Source organism: Callithrix jacchus, chromosome 7, assembly GCF_049354715.1.
Source record: "Callithrix jacchus isolate 240 chromosome 7, calJac240_pri, whole genome shotgun sequence".
Taxonomy (NCBI): Eukaryota; Metazoa; Chordata; class Mammalia; order Primates; family Cebidae; genus Callithrix; species Callithrix jacchus.
The window spans coordinates 85605953-85629050 of NC_133508.1; the positions used below are offsets into that span (position 1 = coordinate 85605953).

The 23098-nt window shown below is 38.4% G+C and overlaps 1 protein-coding gene and 1 long non-coding RNA gene across 23 annotated transcripts in view; one reads left to right on the top strand and one right to left on the bottom strand.

Moving 5' to 3' along the window:
- Positions 1-23098, bottom strand: part of LOC100393071 (BEN domain-containing protein 5) — a 1596666-nt gene that overhangs the window by 371590 nt on the left and 1201978 nt on the right. For all 22 annotated transcript variants that reach the window (XR_013520038.1, XM_078331670.1, XM_078331666.1 and 19 more), the window contains one exon: positions 22341-22380. Coding sequence is in view for 21 of the 22 variants with exons in the window: in XM_078331670.1 (XP_078187796.1) it covers positions 22341-22380 (40 nt within the window). In the remaining variant the exon portion in view is untranslated. The remainder of the gene's footprint in view (positions 1-22340; positions 22381-23098) is intronic.
- Positions 1-23098, top strand: part of LOC144576993 (uncharacterized) — a 52906-nt gene that overhangs the window by 24725 nt on the left and 5083 nt on the right. Inside the window, exons 2-3 of the long non-coding RNA XR_013520049.1 lie at positions 4483-4817; positions 8654-8753. This is a non-coding gene — a long non-coding RNA (uncharacterized LOC144576993). The remainder of the gene's footprint in view (positions 1-4482; positions 4818-8653; positions 8754-23098) is intronic.

Sequence of the window (23098 nt, forward strand, 5' to 3'; positions counted from 1 at the left end):
TAAAAGATTTTATTTTTCCTTCAGTTGTGAAGCTTAGTTTGGCTGGATATGAAATTCTGGGCTGAAGGTTCTGTTCTTTGAGAATGTTGAATATTGGCCCCCACTCTCTTCTGGCTTGTAGAGTTTCTGCTGAGAGATCTTCTGTAAGTCTGATAAGCTTGCCTTTGTGGGTAACATGACCTTTCTCTCTGGCTGCCCTTAGTATTTTCTCCTTCGTTTCAACCCTGGTGAATCTAATGATTATGTGCCTTGGGGTTGCTCTTCTTGAGGAATATCTTTGTGGTGTTCTCTGTATTACCTGGGGTTGAATTTTGACCTGCTTTGCTAGTTTAGGAAAATTTTCCTGAATAATATCCTGAAGAGTATTTTCCAGCTTGGATTCATTCTCTCCGTCGCAATCAGGTACACCTATCAAACGTAAATTTGGTCTTTTCACATAGTTCCACATTTCTTGGAGACTTTGCTCATTCCTTTTTATCCTTTTTTCTCTAATCTTTTCTTCATGTTTTATTTCATTAAGTTGGACTTTGACCTCTGATATCCCTTCTTCTGCTTGAACAATTTGAGTGTTTAAACCTGTGCATACTTCTCGGAGTTCCTGTATTGTATTCTTTAGTTCCATTAATTCACTCATACTCCGCTCTAAGTTGTCTATTCTCAATAGGATTTCATCAAACCTTTTTTCAAAGTTCCTAGTTTCTTTATGTTGGGCTACAACATGGTCTTTTAACTCACCGAAGTTTGTTATTATCCATTCCTTGAAGAGTGATTCTGTCATCAGGATGCGCTCGTTCTCCATCAAGCCTTGTTCCATTGTTGATGTGGAACTGTGATCATCTTTAGAGGGAGAGGCGTTCTGACTTTGAGTACTCTCAGCTTTTTTACGCTGGTTTCTTCCCGTCATTGTAAATTTATCCTCCTGTCGTCTTTGAAATTACCAACTTTCAGATTAGGTCTCTTGAGTGGGCATCCTGGTTGTTAATTCCCAGGGCCAGAGCAGCAGCGTTAAAACTGATGGTGCTTTTCTGCCCAGGATTCTCCTGTCTGGCTTCCTTCTTGTGTCTGTAGAAGGTGACTCTGCCTTCCTGGGGCTCCAAACCTTGGTCAGAAGGGAAACCGGTCCTGTTTACTCTGCGCCGAGCGCTGCCGAACCAAGGTGCCGTCACAGCCGCTGCGCGGGGCTCTGGTGTCGTGCTGGGGGCCCGTGCAGCTCCTCCGAACCTGTTTACTCTGCTCCGGGAGCTGCCGCGCCAAGGTGCCAGCGGAACCGCTGCGCCGGCCACGAGAGTCGCGCTGGCCACCCGTGTGTTTCCTCCACTGGGGGATCTTCTGCTCCGCGAGCGACCAGAATTTGTCTGAAAGTGTGGCGTCCTCTAGTTCTCCGCGCCTTCCCTGAGAGCTGCAATCCCGGGATGTTAGCGATCGGCCATCTTGGATCGTTCCCAATCTTAGCTTTTTCTTCTCCAAAATAGGGTATGACATTTACAATTGTAAGACGGCAACTAGGATTTAGACAATTATAGAATGTATAGTACTTATTAGAGTAAAGTACTTTGAAGGAGACCCTCAATATTAATTCCTTCTCTCATCTTTAAAGTGAGTGCCAGGAGTCCTGGACTACAAATGTCTTGGGGACAGAGACTGGGTCTTTTTTATCTCTTTATATCTAGTACTGAACACAAATATTTAAGAAATATTTGTTGGGTTGAATTAAACTTAGGTCAACTGAAATGAAATTAAATGATCTTTTATATCCCTTTCAGTACCAAACACAGAACCTGGCACACAGTCTGTGCTCATAAATACTTATAGAATGTATAGTTCTATGGTGGCCTGATTCTAGGATTGGTACACATTAATAGAAAAACATAATTCTCAAAGGAACCTTAGCAGAAGGGCCACACACCCACTCACTGTTGGCACTGTCTCATCAGAAGAACGGCCATTTGTAGCTGCTCTCTGCTCCATACTTCTTTCTCAGAGGGAAGAAAATGGCCCTGATAAATTCATTATGCATTTATATGAAAAAAAAAAAAAAAAGGTTCTAATTTTCTGCTGTGAACCCAGGGCACACTGAGAAATCAGATTCTTTCCTGTTTGGGCTCAGCCTATCTTGTTTGTCCTTGCTGGCTAGGGTAAAAACCACTATTCCCCTTTCACATCATGTTAGTTTCCTTTCAAAGTTCCCTTACTGGCCCAGGGACAGATGAATGGACCACAACAATTTCAATGTCTGAGTCATTATCTCATTGTTCTAAGTGATGTATTTTTGCCACTGGCTGCATAACTGTTCTTTAGGTGAGTCCTGAAGTATTTCATGACTTTAATGAGTACATCAGTTATTGTTCATGGAAGAGCCAATGTCTCCTTAAAGGTTATTTGAAGGTTGATTGCTATCTCAGTGCTTTATATGCAGCAAATCTATCTCGGCCTTATGAATGCATAGGCCTTTTTATAGGTACAGGGGAAAAATAACAGAACAAAAGTTAATTTAGACCTCTATAATAAGACATTTTTTTTTCCTGAAAGAAATGAAAGGGCATTGAAATCGATACCTGTAAAATAACATGCTGATGAATGTTGGGATCCAATTTTCTCATTTTGCTAACTCGAGATTGGGAATTCTGAATAGTTTTCAATCCTGCATTCTTTGGGCACTGTGAAGTCTGCCGTATTGTGTCCACACAATGCCGCTGCACACTCATTATGGGAGTACCAGTGGTCCTGAAAAGGTCAGTTAGTTAGAAATGTCAACGTTCAATGGAGCTGCACAGACCTGTGTGCGCACAGATCCAATTAGAGTGGCCAGGCAACATTGCTGTAACCCAGAATCCTAATGAGCAAGTAGAAGAAACATGGCAGCACCTTTTTCCCTTTCTTCTTCTTATTTAAAAGAAATGGAGATTGCTTTTCAGCCACCCTACGTGGGGTTGTTTAAACTTTACCAAACACCACTTAGGCTCCAGGTAGGCTGGAGGGGGGAACCCCAGCTTCTGCAAAGGCTAAGCCTGCCTAGAACAGCCAGATGTGGAAAGGAAAATGATGAAGGCGGAGCAGTGCTTCAGACTTCAGGTTGGTGGAATGGGTCGTCCTTTGCAAGTCTTAGGTTGATAGCTGACGAAGAGGAAAATGGCCTTCTAACTAAGTTTATTTCTAAGCCCCTACTATGTGCCAGGCCTCATGGTCAAAACTGGCCTTTGCCTTTATTTTTTTCAAACCTAAAGCACTGGTGCAAACATGTATTAAGAGTGCATACAAGTGCATTTATATGTTGGCTGATGTTTCACCCGTACATCTCTCTTTCCAATTCATCATAAGCTCACATTTTGAAAAAGTTTGCTGGTCATAAATGTGAATGCTGCAGCAATGTAAAACTGCTATTAAAGTTTCTAAATGCTTTCTCTCAATTTCTATATTTATCTCATTGTGGACAGTTTACACATTGGCACCTGTCCATGGATGACACTGAGTAGCAGTGTTCTAGCTACCTCTCTTTTGCTTCTTCTTACCGTCTACTCCTCACTCCCACCTTCACTGATTCTCACTATTTATCTGCTGCTTCTAGGCTGACAATCATACTAGTCATTCTTTTCTTGTTCACTCACTATATAATTATTTAAAACACTTTTTGAGGCCGCAGGTGGTGGCTCATGCGTGTAATCCTGGCACTTTGGGAGGCTGAAACGAGTTGATCACTTGAGGTCAGGAGTTCAAGACCAGTCTGGCCAACATAGTGAAACCCTGTCTCTACTAAAAATATAAAAATTATCTGGGTGTCGTGGCAGGTGCCTGTAATTCTAGCTACTCAGGAGGCTGAGGCAGGAAAATCGCTTTAACCCAGGAGGCAGAGGTTGCAGTGATCCGAGATCGCACCACTGCATGCCAGCCTGGGCAAGAGAGCAAGACTCCATCTCAAAAAATAAAATAAAATAAGAAAATAAAAAATAAAACACTTTTTGATATTTGTCTTTTGTACCATAGACTCCACATATAGAGAGAACACTCTCCCAGCAGCCCCTGTCTGGGCTTCAGTGGATAACTAGCCTGAAATAACAAATGAAAACTCTAGATAATTTTGGTACAAATGATTTATGGACCATACTTAGAGAACAAATGGAGGATTTTACAGGGAACCTATCATTGGATTCCTAAGCTCAACAAGTAGTGACGGTTTGCTTGGTTCTAGGCCCCAGACACTATAGCAACACGTCCCTTCAACCGAGGTGACTTAGCCCTGTTTGGAGCTGCCAGATCCCAGAATCGTTCTGGCTTTGTGGTCAGGTAAGAGTAGAGACAGCCGATAGAAGAAATACTAGGATAGTAAATTGATGGGTAACGCTTGGTGTCTGCATTTGCTCTGACCTTTTTGCCTAATTTTCTGCATCCAGACTCTTGTCTCAAGCCCCATGACTATCTCATCCCAATACTCATTTCTGCAGTAAATGGGTTGTTCTCTCATTTATTTATTTATTTTTTCCCCAGGTCTCACTCTGTCATCCAGGCTGGAATGCAGTGGTGTGATCTTGGCTGACTGCAGCCTCAACTTCCCAAGCTCAGGTGATCCTCCCATATCAACCTCCCAAGTAGCTGGGACTGCCGGTGTAGCCACCACACCTGGCTAATTTTCTGTAGAAATGGAGTTTCACCATGTTGCCCAGGTTGCTCTCAAACTCCTGGGCTCAAGCAATCTGCTCGCCTCAGCTTCCCACCTATTCAGTTTTTCTTCTGATACCTCAGCAACCTCTGGATGAACCAGCACCCGTGATTAGGAAAGCAGCTGAGAAATCAGAAGCTCACTGGATTTTGAGTCACAGAAGGTGGGTTCAAGCTCTGTCTTTTCCACCTAGAAGCTATGTGAACCATAGACAGATCTTTTTATTTCTCTGAGCTTCAATGGCAAAATGGACACAGATGCCCACTTCATAAGTTGTTTTGCTGTTTAAGCAAAGTGTTGGGTGAAAAATCACCTTGTCCATTGTAGTGTGCTGTATCAACACCACTCGTAGTGGCAGTCATCATTGCACTATTTTTATCCCCCACCCCCCACAGTGGATACTTTTTTTAAACACTGATATTTGTCCTGTGGCACCAGAGCCCCTACCCATAGTGAGAGCACTTAACCATCAGCCCCTATCTGAGGCTTCAGTGAACTAAATAGCCAAAACAACAAAAACCCAGTGGAGAGAAAGTGGTTAGGTTGCCCCTCCTCTGTACCTTTAGAGAGGTAGGAAAGAACAATCCAAGAGATTTCAAGTAAAAAATAGTCATGGTAGAGGACTTAGTGGGAACAACATGAACATATTTCTGAGACAATCTCTGTTGGCTTACTTGAGAACAAAACATAGGCAAGGGCTACAGCTTGGGAGGGGGTTAGTAATCGGATCCTGGCCTCTAAGACAGTGTCGTCAAGTGATATGAGATGCTTCCCCATGCACCATCTAAGGCTAGAACTAAGCCCACTTCACCAACTCATTAAATGGCCCTTGATATGGAAGAGGAAGTCTTATTTTCCCTATAAACAGCTGAAAACCACCAATTTTCCTTTTATTAATGCAATTAAGAACTCTTCTTGAACAAGCCAGTTTTCTGCATAATCTTTACCAGCAAAAAAGTACTTTAGAAGGACATCCACCCAGCCATACAAGAATGCACCTCATCTGGGTTGGGCTGATCCTCCCTCATTTTTTCAGTTTCTAGAGAGAAATGCATCAGGTTTTTAAGACAGTTATTCAGCAGCCATCTGGACAGGAGAAATTGCATGGCAAATTTCAAACACAGACCCTATTGGCATGTCAGAGAATGACCCCATATCCTGGGGCTAAGTTATTGAGAGAGAGAAAAAAAAGAGATCTCTGTGGTGACCATCCTCAGAGAAGAACTTCCTATAACATGGGCATTTTCGAGGTTCTGGTACGTGTCAGATATGTACTTTTTTTCCAGATACATATTTTATTTTATCTAATGCTAACGACAGCCCTATGAAGGCAATACTATTAGTGCTTGAAGCTCTGACAGATTAAGTGTTTTGCCCCAAATCATATCAAGAGTAAATGGCAGAACTAAGATTTGAACCCTGGTCCAGTTGATCTCAAAGTTTCCACTACATTTTAGACTTTCTCTTTCTTTTCTTTCTTTTCATCATAGAGACTCTACTCTTTTGTCCCAGTAGTACTGGGTAAGCACCAGAAATGGCAGGTCAGTAAATCTTGCAAAGAGCAAATGCCCATATTCCTCTAGCCTATTCTCATTATTATCTTCGATGATGTTTTAGACCAGAGCATGAAGGATGTGTACCACCCTCCATAACAGGCCCATGGGTCCTCATCTGTAGGAATTCCTAGTGTATGTACTTGGGTCACACTTGCCTTAATTCAGTAACAACCCCACACTCATTTGCCAAGTGTGAAACTAGACATTAGGGCACATACTTTTTTTTCTAAATTAGAGAATTTTACTTTTCTTAGTCCAGCGAATAGAAAATATTTCTCACTTTCATTACCAAAACACTCTTACAGTTTTAGGTCTATGTTAGAATAGGAAGATGTAGATGGACAAATTTAGCTATTTATTTACGGGAAAATGTAGCTATATGATTCTTAATACCTTTCTACAAAATCTCTGCCAATCTCAAAAAGCTAGACTAAGTAATCTCAAAAAGCTGTATCTTGGGAAAAAGAAAAGAACCTTGGAGAAATGATAAAAGGTAAGTGGGTCTGAAGGAACCAAAGAAATAATATTGCTCATCATAATTATCATCATTATCATTTCATCAGCTGGCCTCCAGGATGCCCCCGAATGAATCCCACTTCCTAGTACTCACATCCTTGCATATTTCTCTCCCAGGTGAATAGGGCTAACTTACATGACTAGCAGGATATAATAGAAATGACAGGTTACGGCTTCTCAGCCTAGATCATAATAGACATTTTAGCTTCTACTTTGCTCTCTTTTGGATTAGTCACTCTGAAGGAAGTCAATTGCCATGTTGTGACTCAAGCAGCCCTATAGAGAAGTCTATATGGCAAGGAACTGAGGTCTCCTGCCAAAAGCCAGCACCAACCTACCATTCACAGAAATGAGTCATCTGGAAAGATGATCCTCTAGCCCCACTCAACCCTTCAAATAGCTACAGCCTTGGCTGACATCTTAACAGTAACCTCATGAGAGACCCCAAGTCAAAATCATCCAGCTAAACTGTTACCAGATTCTTGACCTATAAGAAATTTGTAAGATAATAAACATCTACTGATGTTTGAAACCGCTGAGGTTTGGGGTAATTTGTGATGCAGCAATTTAATCACAGTAACAACTGTTTATTTAAAATCTGCCATGGGTTATGCACTTTACCACACTAGCCACTTTACATACATCACATCTAATCTTGACAGAACTCTGGGAAGTATTATTATCTTGTTCTTTTACAAATGGTAAAATGGAAATAAGGCACTGAAAACTTAATAGGCTTTCCTAAGGTCAAACTGAAAGTAGAAGAGATAGGATTCGAATACATAACATATGTATGTACTACAAATCATTTACGATGACAAAATTTGTCATTTTTCCTTTATCCTTCAAATTCTCATGAGGTCTGCCTACCTCATGGCTAGGCTGGCATGACTATAATTGCACTGCTTCAGGTCAGAGCACATTACACTGGCCCACGAGAGACATTCCCTGAAGCCGCACAAGTACAGAGACAGATTTATGCTGCTGCAGAGCTCCAGCCTGTGGATTTAGACCTCCAGCCCTGAACCAATGAGAACTAGCACCCTCCCAGCTAAAGTTAGATGAGCTCTCATGTCCTCTCAGACCTCATTGTGCAGAAGGCCTAGTGTTGTCAACAGAGCTCCTGTTCTAACCTTTAACATGCATTGCATTTATATGTTAATAATAAAATCCTAAGGGCTTTATTGTCATGAGTATCTCACTTAATCTTCATTTCATCCCTATGAAATAGGTGCCACCATTCATATTTGATGAAAAACTAAGCCCCAGGGCAATTTAACATCTTTCCTGAGGACAGGGAGCTATGAAGTGGCAGAACCAAGATAGGAACCCAGGTCTACCTAATCTTTTACTACATGCTCTTGATTTACAGATAAGGCATCCTGGTCCCTATTTGTTAATCATAGCTCCTAGTCTCTGTGGTCTGCTCTCCCCAGGGCTTGCTGCTTGCTCTCAAGATCCTTGGTCACTGGTATGGGTCTTGCTAGAACCAGAAAGGCCCCCCTTAGGTCCAAGATAATATATCACCTGATGATGAGTTCCTTCATTGCTCAGAGATTTTGGCAGTGGAGCCTCTAGTGTAGTCCTAATCTTTTGGATAAAAGGGGTGAACTAGAACAGATCCATGTTTGTTCTTCTCTCAGAATTTATAATTCACATACTTGGCTTAACATGGCCACAGAGATAGTCACTGCAAAATTTCAATATTTCAAAATTTGGGCAATTTCCAAGTAATGCCAGGCCCCAGTTTATACCCCAATTTCAGGGGTGGTATTTATAAGCCACCACTCAGCCAATCAGCACAATAGATCTCCTTAGACACAGACACTTGTTCAAAGATGGGTTCATAATGACTCAATCACAGAATGAGAAGAGATAAGAAATTCTGCTAGATAGAACATCTGAGTGAGACTCTTGATTTTCCTAGGACTAGAATTTGGGAGCAAATAAAGTCTGCAGCTGCTACAGCCATTGTGAGACCACATGTGGCCTGGAAATAGCATCAACACTGAGAAAGTTAAGAGAAGGTAAAAAACAGACTGGGTCCTTTGAGCCCTATATCAAGAGGCACAAGGTGTCAGATTTATTTGTGGCTTATTCATTTATATGAACCAATGAGTTGTCTAGTTTTGCTTAAGCTAATTTAGGCTGGGATTGAAGAATCCTACTTATATGGTCCCTGTGCCTTAATTTAATTTAGTTTTTGTGTCTTGAATTCAAGTTCCTCTAGGTCTGAGGCCTACCTTCAGCCTAATAGTGAAGGTCCTACCAGTTCTTTCCTGACCTGATCTCCCTCAAGATGATCAGCTATGGTGCCTTGCAATGCCCTACCTTCCCAGAACTCAGTCACTTCAACTCGATCTTCCAAAATGGGACCCCTGATCACTTCCCATCAATCCCTTCACTGGAGCCCTGGAATAATGGAATCCTCCAGAGATTTCTCAGGAAAAATACCTTAGGAACATACTAATTAGTTTGCCTCTCAGAGGCCACAAACACAGGTATGCTTCTCCCTGCCTTTATGTATTTCTCAAATTCTGAAGATTTTTTAATTCAGATTTAATAAATCTTCCGAATAACACCAATGTGATTTTTTTGTTGTTGACATGAGAGATGGAGTTTTCTGGGGGATGGACATGGGAGTATTAATTGGTACAACCTTTCTGGAAAATTAGTTGGCAGTAAGGCCCAATAATTTCATAAACATGCTAATGCTCTTTGACCCAAAAATTCCATTTCTAAAATATCCAGCAAAAAATTAATATAAAAAGTAGAAAGCTTTTTTCACAAATAAATTTATGGTAGAGTTATTTATAAGAGCAAAACATCTGGAAATAATGCAATGCACAATAATAGAACTTTTTTTTTTGCAAATAAGGCTACAAATAAAAACTGGAACATACTAGAGACTTTAAGAATAAATATACTTTTAAAATGCTCATAAAATGCTCACAAATCTGGTAATTGATCCCTAGTAATTTATTTTAGGATAATGAAACAAAATATAGATTAAAAACATATATGAGAAATTATTCATAAGGTAGATAAACTAGAATCAAGTTAAATATCCTACATTATTGACATGGGAAAATATTTCTGCTGTAATATTAAGTGAAAAATCAGTATAAAATTTTATATTCCATATGATCTCAACTATGTAAAACAAAATTATACATGCATAGAAAAAAAGCAAAGAAGTAAATGTGTTAAAATATTAAATAGTCATTGCCTCTGGGAGATAATTGATATTTCCTTCTTTATAAATTTTCTGTTTTTCTCAAAATTTGTAGCATGAGCATGTGCAATTTTTTAATAGAGAAAGTGATGATAAAAAGATGGTAAGTTTGTAAACTACATAGCAACATGGAGATTGTTTATGAAATAATGTTAAGTGAAAAAAGATGTATATAAAACTTACTGTGATTGCAATTATGTAAATATGTTTCTGCATATAGACAAGAACTAAAAGGAAAAATGTATAAATAGAATTCAATTTTGTATTGTGCTAGGGTTGTGAGATTAGGAGTAATTTATTTTTCTTTTCCAAAGTTGATTTAAAAACTGTTTTAACGATATCTATGCAGTTTTTGAAACAGCCCCTCTGCTGTTAGACCACTTTACTGCTAGACTGGCTCTGCAGGTCTCCTATTGGCTCTGAAAATGGCCATAGGCAATATCTAGTTTGGCCTTTCTTGTTCCTTTAGTCTCAGAGGGGCTGAGTTCGAATCATAGGAGACTTTAATTAGTGACAAAGCTCAAAGTTGTCATGTACTGGTGAGCAGAATCAGTCCATCACCAACTAAAATAGGTATTGCTTTAACAATGTTAAAAGGGGATAAAGAACTTTGTGAATATTTACAATAAGAAATAAACCTAGCTGACTTTTTTTCTGGAGGTTTCTATCATATCTTAGGAAATGAATTGTCTCTTCAGAACACAGCCTCATTAGTGAAGAAACCCCAGTAACTATTATGTCCCTGACATTCTAGGCTTTCTTTATCCCTAGCAAAGTGGGTCAGCTTGAATTCTGTCTGCAGAAGAGGACTGAAAGGGATAATATCATAGATGAAGTTATATTTCTATGCAGCAGTGAAAAAGACAAAGGATTTAGAGTCAGATCTAGATTTGAATCTTGACTCCATTATTTATTAATTTTGTTCATGTGGATAGTTCATGTAATCTCATAGCAGCTTGTTTTGCTTGTTTGTAAAACAGGAAAGATAACTGCTTTATGGTGTAACAGGGAGATTTATGTGGAAAATATATATAAAGGGCTTAACCTGGCTCTGACTTTGAGTAGACATTTCCTCAATGCTTTTCCTTTAGCTTACATCATCAAATATCTACGACCATTTGACAAGATTGACAAGATAATTTCATGGAGAAAGAAAAGTCTTTTCAACAAATAGTTCTGTGAAAACTGGATAGCCACATGCAAAAGAGTAAAATTGGGCTCCTACCTTACATAATATAAAATCATTAACTCAAAATGGATCAAATACCTAAATGTAAGAGATAAAGCTATAAAATTTTTAGAAGAGAGCATAGGAGGACATTTTTAACCTTGGGTTAAACAGTAGTTTCTTAGCTATGACATAAAAAGCATAAACAACAAAAGGAAAATGGATAAATTAAACTTCATCAAAATTAAACTATTTTGCTTCAAAAAGCAACATTAAAGAAAAGACAGCACATAAAATGTGAGAAAATATTTACAAATCATACATCTGATAAAATAGTAGCCAGAATATATATTCTAAAAACCTCTTAAAAGCAATAGAAAGACAAATATAATACAATCAAAAATGGGTAAAGGCAAATAATTTGAATAGACATTTCTCCATAGAAGTAATACAAATGGCCCATAAGCACATGAAAATACATTTGTTGTCATTAGATATTAGACAAAATGCAAATTAAAGCCAAAATAAGATACTACTTTATACCTACTAGGGTGTTTGTAATAAAAAGATAGATAATAACAAGTGTCGGAGAGGATATGAAGTAACTGGAACTGTCCTACACTGCTTATGGAAATATAAAAGATGCAATAATTTTGTCAAGCATTTTGGCAGTTTCTCAAAATCTTTATCATAAAGTTTACCATATGACCAGCAATTCCATTCCTAGGTACATATCCAAGATAATTAAAAACATCTGTCCACACAAAAACTTGTACACAAATGTTCATAGCAGATCATTCATAAAATCCCCAAATGGAAACAACCCAAATGTCCAATAACAGATGAATGAAAAAATAAATGGCGGTATATCTAATGTAATACTATTTGACAAGAAAAAGAAATGAAGTATGCTGATACATGCTACAACATGGGTGAACCTTGAAAACATTGTGGTAAGTGAAAAGAGCCAGTCTTATTTATGGTCTTATTTACCATAAATAAGCCATATATGTTATTATTTGATTTATATAAAATGTCCATAATAGGTAAATCCATAGAGACAGAAAGTTATAACAGTGGTTGCCAGGGGTCAGGGGAAGAAGTAATTGAGAGTGACTGCTAGTTGGTATGGAGTTTACATTTGAGGTAATGATAATGTTCTGGAACTAGGTAGGGGTAATGGTTGCACAAATGTGTAAATATGCTGAAAACCACTAAATTATCAATTCAATGAGGTATCACAATAAAGCAGTTATTAAAAAAAAGCTATGACCAACACTTTTAACTTGATGGTAGGAATATAAAAATCTTTCTAAAAGTGCAATAAAGTATATTAGTCATTGCAAATATTCATGTCATCCTCATTGCAGTGTACTTCCCTGTGGGAAGATTGCACATCTCTACCCTTTTGAATTTATGGTCATATGACCATAAATTCAAATCCTTGCTTTGATCAAGGAAATTTAGGCAGTAGTGTCCCCTTCTAAGAGTTTTTAGGGAGAGAGGTGTGGCTCCCTATCCCTCCCTTTTCCTTCTGTCACAATGACTAACATGGCAAATGCTAGTGCCACCCCACAATCCAACATATTCTCCCAGCATATTACTTTTGGATGTGTTGAATAACTTCCAATTGGTGACACCTGAAAATTCATCCTGAAGATTTTCCCTGACCATTGGAATCTGGTAATTGTATACACTGAGCAGATAAGAAGTGTAAGGTAATTAACACCTCCATCCTTACTCCTGTTCCTTTGTCCCGGAGAAGTATAACTATGTAGCTTATTTTCCACACTGGTTCCAAGGGGTCTCTGGTGGGATTAAGTCCCCGTTGCCCTCTGTGGTAGCTAGCTTGATAATGAATCTTTCTTCACTTTCTTTCTTTTCCTGTCTCACTTTCTCAATCTCCTACCAATGTCTCTGTGATCACCTCCAATGTACACTAAAGTATTTGTCTAAAGGTCTGCTTCTCAGTGAACCCAAACTAGGACACCCAGTGATATTACAAATAAAGGATGCCTAGTCAGCCTGACTGTTAGAACAGAAAAGATACAAAGCACAGCTGACTGCAATCCACAGTGGACATATACCAACAGTGAAAAATAAGCCTTTGATTTTTAAGCTTCTGCAATTTTGATGTTATTGCTACTTCAGTGTCATGACTTGTCAATATTGTATACCTCTCCTTAGTAATTCTTCTTCTAGAAATTTTTCCTAAAGAAAAAATTAGAGGTATTTTCTCTTATATAAAGAAAAAAATCTTTATATAAGAATGTTCATCATCGTGTTTTTTGCAATTAAATAATTGGAGATAACAACAATAATAGTATACAACAATAGGGGAATTAAACATATAATAGAATGCTTTTTCGCTATATAAGATTCCCTTAGAGAATATTAAATAATATTGAAAGACAGTCACACTATATTCAAATAAAAACAGTTTCTATGGTATCAATCAAATTTCATTTTAATAATTATATCTATAATTGTGTATATGTGGGCAAAAAATAGGTCTCTCTTCTGAATCTGGTGGTAAGGATTTTACTTGGACAGGAAAAGAATACAGTACTTCCTCATATTGCCTCCCTTCTACTGAGAAATTATAGGAAAATCAACTTACTAAAAAGTAAAGAACTTCTGGGTCAAATAACTAAGTAAGTTCATGTTTCAATAAGCCCATTTATTCCCATCAAATAGTAAAATTTGTGAAAAAAGAAATGAAACTATATTGTCGGGCTCCATTGTGGGAGACATCACCACAAGGCTCAAATGTACAGAAATGCAAAAGGATAAGTAGTTCTGGGGCTTCTGGCTAGCTGAAATCTGGACGTAGAAGAAGGCAGTAGCAATTGGAAGTTTGCCTCCTACGGGATAAGAGAGACTAAAAGTACACTATAGAAGATAGGAATCAGAGATAAGCTTCTGTTTAGAGCAAGGACCTTTGGTGGGGCTCTCCTGTCATGAAAGGAGCCTAGAAAAACAGGCTGTTGCATAACTTTTGGGAGATAGCTCTCATGCACTGTAGATACAGAGAGTTGAGAACTGTAGACTCAGGAACCAGAAGCAATGGTTCTATTAACTTTTTGTCACTGAATCTGCAATATACTCAATATTCCCCAGGTCCTATACTGAAGATGTGGTTAGAGGCAACTGCAAAAACCATCACATAGGGAGATGTGAACACAGTGGGAGTTCGGAGGGATGAGAAAAGAGAAAACCAAAAGATTTCCTTCTCAAAGTGATCTTACAAATTAAAATTTCAAAACACATGAAAAATCAAATGCTAAAAATAATACTAAACAAAATCAACAATTGAAACTTGAATTTCCTCCAGATGAAACTTATTTTATGGAACAAAGATTTTTAAATAAGCATATTGAGGATGTTCAAAGAAACAAATGAAGACATTAAAACTGAACAAGAAATTATGAAACAGAACAGGCAGAAATAAAACAAGAACAGGTGGGTATGAATAAAATTAGAAATCTTGGAAATGAAAAAACATAGTCATTGAAATATTGAAAAAGACAGAAAAAAATCTAGACTAGACATGGTCAAAAGTGAATTTATAAATGCAAGTTACTTGTGAGGAATTCAGAATCAGTGCAGTAAGACAAAAATAATAAAAGTTATGAAAAATCAATTAAGAACCATGGAGGGCCACTTAATAGGATCCAGCATTTGCCCAACAGAAATTGTTGAAGAGAGTCAAAGGAATAAAGAATAAAAGTAATATTTGAAGAGATAATTTGCCAATAATTTCTCTAAATTAAAGAAACACATACAATCTTAGGTGAAAAGTATACTCAGAGTATCAAGCAGGATAAATAAAAATAAATTCACATCTAGACCCAAAAAGTGAAAAGGCAAATTCAGATTAAAAAATAAGATTGAAGCTTGCCCAAGAAAAAAACAGGTTACCAAAACAATTATATGATGACAGACTTCTCATCAGCAACTATGGATGCCAGAAGACAGTGGAAAAAAACAGGCATACTTCTCTGCTGTAAATTTTACTGTTGTTGCATCCTCTATATGGGAATGCAAGATAGGCTTTCCCAGAGACTTTCCAGACATTGAATCATAATGCTCCAACAAATATCATATATAAGTCTTTGTACTCATGAATATTTTCAACTCCAAATAGATCAGTTTCATTCTGACACCCAATGATTATGCCCTCTTTCAGCAGGGAATAGCCAGAATGAATATGATGACAATGAAATCCCATCAAAATGAAATGGAACTTGGCAGTGGATAATTGATTGTAATGGCCTACCCCCCATTTTTCTAAGAGATAGTTTATTATTATTTCCTCTCTCTCTTTTCTCATTCTCCTGGTTTCCCACTTCCTACTTAGCCCTGTAGAAATGCAAATATAATATTTTACCTCCCTTTACCAGACATTCACTACTGGGCAAATTCATCTAACTATGCCTAGAAGCTCCAACAAGGAACTCCTTCCCGAGAGGTCACAGTTGATTCATAACCCAAAGTCCCACTACAAAACTCTCTCCCACCTGGGGAGTTTTCAGCCTGCTCTTGCCCATGAAGCCACCAGCAGTCACCAGCTCAACTGCCCTGTAGGTCCCAGAGCTAGCACATGGACATCCCCAACCTGCTAACTTCCTCCGCTGCATGCCATTCTCTTTTAAAAGTGCCTGCTTCTTCCCCAAGATAGTTCTGTGATTAAAAGGCACTTTATTTATACCAGACTTCATTTTTGATAATTGGACTCTGTGAGTGGCAAGTGACTGAAGCTGCATTTTGCCTACATCACTACATATATTTATCCCTTCCAAAATATATTGCTGTTTTGCATGTTTTAAAGCTTATATAAATGGTATTATACCCTAAACAAAGAAAAAAAATTCTTAAAGCTCAAAGAAACATTACCCTCAAACTAGAATTCATACCTAGCCAAGTTATCATTCCAGACAGAAGTCAAAACAAGAATATATACCAATTAAGAGAGTTCCATGGACTCTCACTAAAATAACTACTAAAGGATGCATTTTGATAAAGTAACATAGGAAAGGCTTGGTATACAATAAACAAAAGAATGCAAAAATTCATAAACTATGTAGGAAAAGTCAACGCGCTAATAACAACACTACATTGTTTTTCTTTTTTGCAAAAAGTTTAACTTAGCCTAAACAAGAATAACTAGATGGTGACAGTGTTTAATAAGTGGTTAAAGCATGTAAGGCCCCTTATGAGGCTGAAAGAATGCTGCTAGAAAGTCGGAATAATTGTAGACTTTATACACAAAATCTGTTTTCTTCTTGATACTATTGCATTTGGCCTACCATGCTTAATTCTGCCTCAATTCCATAGTTTCATTTATAATAAATTCTAATTTTAATATTGTCTTAATAATTTATGGGGCAACATCATTTGACCTTTGCCTTTCATGCTTACATTTTGAAAGCAGCAATTAAAATTTTAAAATAGAGAACAATCCAAGATGGCTGATCACTAACATCTCGGGATTGCAGCTTCCAGTGAAAGTGCAGAGAACGAGAGGACGCCACACTTTCGGACAAATTTTGGTTGCTCACGGAGCAGAAGATTCCCAGTGGAGGAGCTGCACAGGTCGCCAGCACGACTCTTGTGGCTGGCGCAGCGGTTGTGCCGGCACCTCGGCGCAGCAGCTCTTGGTGCAGAATAAACGGGACTGGTTCTTTTGACTGAGGTTTGGAGCTCCAAGAAGGCAGAGTCGCCTATTACGGACTCAAGAAGGAAGCCAGACCAGAGATTCCTGGGCAGAAAAGTAACATCAGTCTTAACGCCGCTGATTTGGCTGGCGCAGTGAGTTGCTCATATTTCAGCCCTGGGAATTAACAACTTGGACATCCACTCAGAGACCTAATTTGAAAGTTGGTAATTGCAAAGACGACAGGTGGATAAATTTACAATGATGTGAAGAAACCAGTGTAAAAAGGCTGAGAATACTCAAAATCAGAATGCCTCTCCTTCTAAAGAGGATCACAGTTACTCATCAACAAGGGAACAAGACTTGGTGGAGAACCAGCACACCCCATTAACAGAATCAGGCTTCAGAAGATGGATAATAAGAAACTTCTGTGAGTTAAAAGAACATGTTGTAGCCCAAAGTAAAGAAACTAAGAACTTTGAAAAAAGGTTTGACAAAATCCTAATGAGAATAGACAACTTAGAGAGGAATATAAGTGAATTAATGGAACTGAAAAATACAATGCAGGAACTCCAAGAAGTATGCACAGGTTTAAACACTCAAATTGTTCAAGCAGAAGAAAGGATATCAGAGGTCAAAGTCCAACTTGATGAAAGAAAATGAGAAGACAAGATTAGAGAAAAAAGGATAAAAAGGAATGAGCAAAGTCTCCAAGAAATGTGGGACTATGTGAAAAGACCAAATTTATGTTTGATAGGTGTACCTGAATGCGACGGAGAGAATGAATCCAAGCTGGAAAATACCCTTCAGGATATTATTCAGGAAAATTTTCCTAAACTAGCAAAGCAGGACAATATTCAACCCCAGGTAATACAGAGAACACCACGAAGATATTCCTCAAGAAGAGCAACCCCAAGGCACATAATCGTTAGATTCACCAGGGTTGAAACAAAGGAGAAAATACTAAGGGCAGCCAGAGAGAAAGGTCAGGTTAATTACAAAGGGAACCCTATCAGACTTACAGCAGATCTCTCAGCAGAAACTCTACAAGCCAGAAGAGAGTGGGGGCCAATATTCAACATCCTTAAAGAACAGAACTTTCAGCCCAGAATTTCATATCCAGCCAAACTAAGCTTCACAACTGAAGGAAAAATAAAATCTTTCATAAACAAGCAAGTACTCAGAGATTTTATTTCCACCAGGCCTGCTTTACAAGAGCTTCTGAAAGAAGCATTACACATAGAAAGAAACAACCCGTATTAGCCTTTCTAAAAATAGACCAAAAAGTAAAGAGCACCAACATAAAGAAGAATTTACATCAACGAATGGATAAAACAGCCAGTTAACATCAAATGGCAGTAATCCTAAATTTAAATTGACTAAATCCCCCAATCAAAAGACATAGCCAAAACCCAACGGCATGTTACATCCAGACCTATTTCACATGCAAGGATACACAAAGACTCAAAGCAAAGGGATGGAGAAAGATTTATCAACCAAATGGAGAGCAAAAATAAATAAATAAATAAAAGCAGGAGTTGGAATTCTTGTATCTGATAAAATAGATTTTAAAGCAACAAAGATATAGTGGTAAAAGGATCAATGCAACACAAGAGCTAACGATCCTAACACCCAGATACATAGAGACTTAGACTCAATGAGACAGAAAACTAATAAGGATATCAAGGACTCGAACTCAGATCCGGAACAAGTAAACTTAATAAATATTTATGGAGCTCTCCACTTCAAATACACAAAATATACATTCTTGTCAATACCACATCACACCTACTCATAGGTTTAAATGAAACATTGATTGGCCATTATTAATACCCATTTTTTTTTAGAATAAAGCAACATTTCCATTCTCTCTCCCTCTTTTTCTTCCTCTTTCTTCCTCTCATTCACTCATTTTTTTTCTTTCCTTCTCTCAAAAAAAGAAAAAAAAGAAATCAACTTGTAGACCTCTAGATCCAGGTCGACAATGTCTCTCTCATTGCTTGATTTCCTTCCTTCCCTTCTCTCTCTCTCTCTCTCTCCCTCCCTCTCTCCCTCCCTCCCTTCCTCCTTTCCTCCCTTCCTGCCTTCCTCCCTTCCTAAAAAAAAAATTAAAAAAAATTTTAAAATACAGTCTAATAATCCTTATTTTGTGACAGGTGAATTTAACCTATTTTAATTTACTATAACTAATGTATTTAGACATATTTCTATGACCATATTTGTGTTTTCTGTTTATCATTCATTTTCTTTATTTCTCTTCTACCTTTTAAACATTTTTATATGTTACCTTTTTTTTTATTGTGCTCTCTGTGGAGTTGGATGCTATTTTATTTCTCATCCTAACTGGTTACATGTGGATATGTACTTAACTATACATATATAAAGATCAGTCCTAAATGAGATAAGGCCCAAGTGTGACACAAAAATTGAGAAATTTTAGGAGTAAATACAGAAGAATATGACATTTTAGATAGGGAGGATTTCTTAAATAAGTCACAAAAGTAAAGACTATAAAACAAGAGATTGATATATTCAACTGCTTTAAAAGTTTTTTTTTTTAAACTTCCCATATATCAAAATACATCATGGAAAACTTTAAAAATACAAGCCATAGTCTGGGAGAAGATGTCCGCAATGAATATAAGTGGCACAGTATTGATATTCAGAACAATAAACTCCTAAAAATCAATAAAAAGAGACAACCCAACAGAATACAGATAAAGGATATGAAAAGTCAATTCACAGAAGAAACAAAAGTGGACAATAAACATACAAAAAGATGCTCTGCCTCACTAGTAATCAGGGAAACATATTATCATTACAATGGAATACCATTTCATGTTTATCATGACAACTGGCAAAGTTTCTAAGTCTGACAATTTCAAGTGTTAAGGCTGCAGGGGAATGGAAACTCTTACATTCTGCTATTGGAAGAGTATGTTCAATTACTTTGAAAAACAATTCATCATTATGTAGTTAATTTGAAGATGCATATAATTAATAAATTCTTTTCCCTAAAGAAATTCTCATATGCATACATAAAGAGACATGCACAAAAATGCTCTAAGCAGCACTATTTGCTGCAATTTCGAGCAGCTATAAATAACCTAAATTCTGATCAATAAAATGGATAAATTGTAATTCAGTCACATATGAAATATCATACAACAATTAAAATAAATGAAACAGAGCTATGTGTATCAATATGAATGAATCTCTACAATATAATCATGAGTAGGGAACAAGTCATAGAATGACGCTGATAGTGTGATATCATAAGAATCTGTAAAGCACTACCAGTTACATTTTTTATACACAGATATGGAAAACCACTGAATTCATGACAGTGATTACCTATAGGGTGAAGGAACAAAGATGTAATTAGGGAAGAGTATAGAATAGTCTCAATTACATTTATAATTTTTTCCCAAAAATAGGTGACTCTGGCATAGAAGGCACATGTTGATATGACAAAGTCAAGGGGTTTGGCATGGGGGCAATAAATGGCTGTTTGTTATATCTCTACTCCTTTCTGTATATTTGAAATTATTCACAATTAACAAAATAAGACTTTAGAGAAGGTATCAAGCAGATTAAGGCTTTCAAAGTCCCAATTAGCATTTCAGAAGGCTCCTAGTCTATAAGTGGCAGCATCGCACTGCAGTTCTATGTTGAGGATGGTCTGGGGAGAAGTTCAGACAGGCCATTGGTAGCCCGAGAGAGGTAGCAAGCTGACTCCTAGCTGCTGCAGCTCTTGGTGAGATGTAGAATGTGGGTGAATTTGATAACACAAGACAGTGAATAACAGTTCTTTTGACATGGAATAGAGTCATTCAGATAACAGCATGGTCCAATGGTGTTTCCTAACCTTTCCAAGTCATGGCAAACATGGATAATATTTGTCTGACACATTGGAGTGAAGGCTACCACTGGTGGGGCTTCTGCTGCCCTAGGTCCTATCTGTGACCCTGAGAGCTGAGTAGATCAATATTTCACATCACACAAGTATAGCCGATTTGCAGGACATCAGTGTGCCACAACACACCTTTTTGGATGCCCTGGCCCAGAATATGTATATATTTTTTTGTCTAAGAGGAGGCATAATAATAAATCACTCCAAACTCTGGCAGTGCTGATTTTTTCAATCCCAAAGCTGTCTAAATGGAGTGTACTAAAGAGTCAAAACTACTTTGCTTGAATTTGTGCAGTGGTAATTAGGAGCAGAAAGAGCTTGTACAAAAAAAATGCACTTAACAGAGCCTGAAGATTTGCCTCTAAAGCAATTGAAAACAGATCAAGAACTCTTTCCAGTTCATACTTAGGTATCATACCGGGTATGACCTGGTGAAACTGAGATGTGAAGCAGGCAACATGGACAGTACATTGTGGAATAGAACAGGACACAATTAAAAGCAACTAAACTGAATTAGACAAAGATAATCCCTCACCAGCACCTTAGGAGGAATTGGTAGGTCATACAAGTGAGCCACTCTACTCATGTCATTATGTAGACCAGATAATTGCTAGGACAGTGACTGCAGAGGGTAATATCTCCATCTCTTTGAAAATGAGGCACTGGCCCATGGATACAGCATGCTAGGCTTGGTGGAAGGCAGGGCTGACATAGTTCAGGCATGCTGGTTACTAATATATTGAAACATACCCAAGTTTATTCGTAATTAGTCATCCCCTGAGACCCACAAACCTGCCATGTGCCCATTGTGCCACACCAGCTCCTCCTCCAGGACACCATCTCCCCGTAGTCCGGTAACCAAAGTGTTAATGCCTAGTATAGCAGATGGCTGTTAAGTATTTTGAATATCACCCATGGATGAAGATAAGCCCCACATCAACTCTCAAACGCTCACTAACCCTGCCAGCACCATCATCCCCATAATCCTAAGAGAGAACAGTATCTCTTTTTGTCCAATTTTGCCTTAAGTTTCCAATCCAGAGTAAAACGCCTCTCTGAAAGAATTAAATTGCTCAGCCTCTCCTAGGCTAGATGTCAGCTATAGAGGGGCAAAAGGACCTTTTAATCCCATGGTCATGGTCACAGCTTTTTGTGGGGAGCTGACCTTCCCTTAATAATGAGAGACAAAAGTCTTCTTGACCCTCTACACAACCAACCAAACCTGCTCACTTTCCCAGACTAGCCCAACCTTATGAGCCATCCTCCCTTCATTCCATGGCACTTTCCAAGCAGATTCTCTATCCCACATGACTCTATAACTTATTTCTCAGGAGACCAGGACACTTCCTTGACACCTGAGTCCAATGAGTGATTTGGAGAGAACTTGACACTAGAATATGCAACAATATCCAGAGTACCAGCCTTGCCATCCACAGTCAAGAGGAGGTAGCACAGAGTTGGCAGGAAGAAAATAAACTGCCTGTGGAGCAGAGGGTAGGGGAGAAGAATCGTTCACGGCACAAGAGTTCTGCTGTTCATTCAAGGAGTCAAAGGAGAAGGGCAGGCATTGCATTTGGATAGGCAACAAGGCATCATTCAGGAAAGAAGGAAAGGCCAAGGCAGAAGGGCCATGCCTACTCACCAGGGCTGGTTATCGTCAGGAGGTCAAGCTGTCGCTGTTGCTGCAAAAGAAAACACACTGTGAGAGTACTGATTTGAGCCAAAATTGTGCTTAGCAGGTCAGGGCAGACATACAAAGAGGATGCTTGGACATACCGCAGGGTAAATTATACTGAATGTGATATTCACTTCCAATTCTGCAGAGAGGGTTTGTACCCTAGAGACAAAGGGGGATGGATGGGCTTTCTGTTTGGAAGCATAGGTGATTAGAGCTGAGAGGGAGGGCCCTAGAGGTCTCTCAGTCTAATTATACCATACTTATGGAAAATGAGGCCCTGAGCAGAATGTGGCTCACCTAGAGCCACAGCGAAGGTCCCTTTCCAGTTTCCCAGTCATGTGCTCATTCTTCTGTACCAGATAGCTTTAGATTTCCCTTTGCTCATGCTGGCTGCACTGGCTGAGTGTCTGACATATTGGCAATGCTCTTTGCCTTGAGTGCCTGTGGTACTGCCACTCTCTAGATGCTTCTTTTTAACCAAGATCTTTGTGGATTTGTTTCATTCTTAGCCTGCTCACAATACTATAAAAATTTCAATTAGCAATGATCAACCATTACTTTTCTAACCAAATCTTTATCCTTTTTTTACCACACAATATTCACACAGAATAATATTTGTCTAGTACACTAGGCGATAGGGATGAGGCAGCTATTTTGGGAAGCAACTGGCTTTGGCAATCCCAAGGAATGAGGTGATCAATATCTCAAAAGGCCTCTTCCCT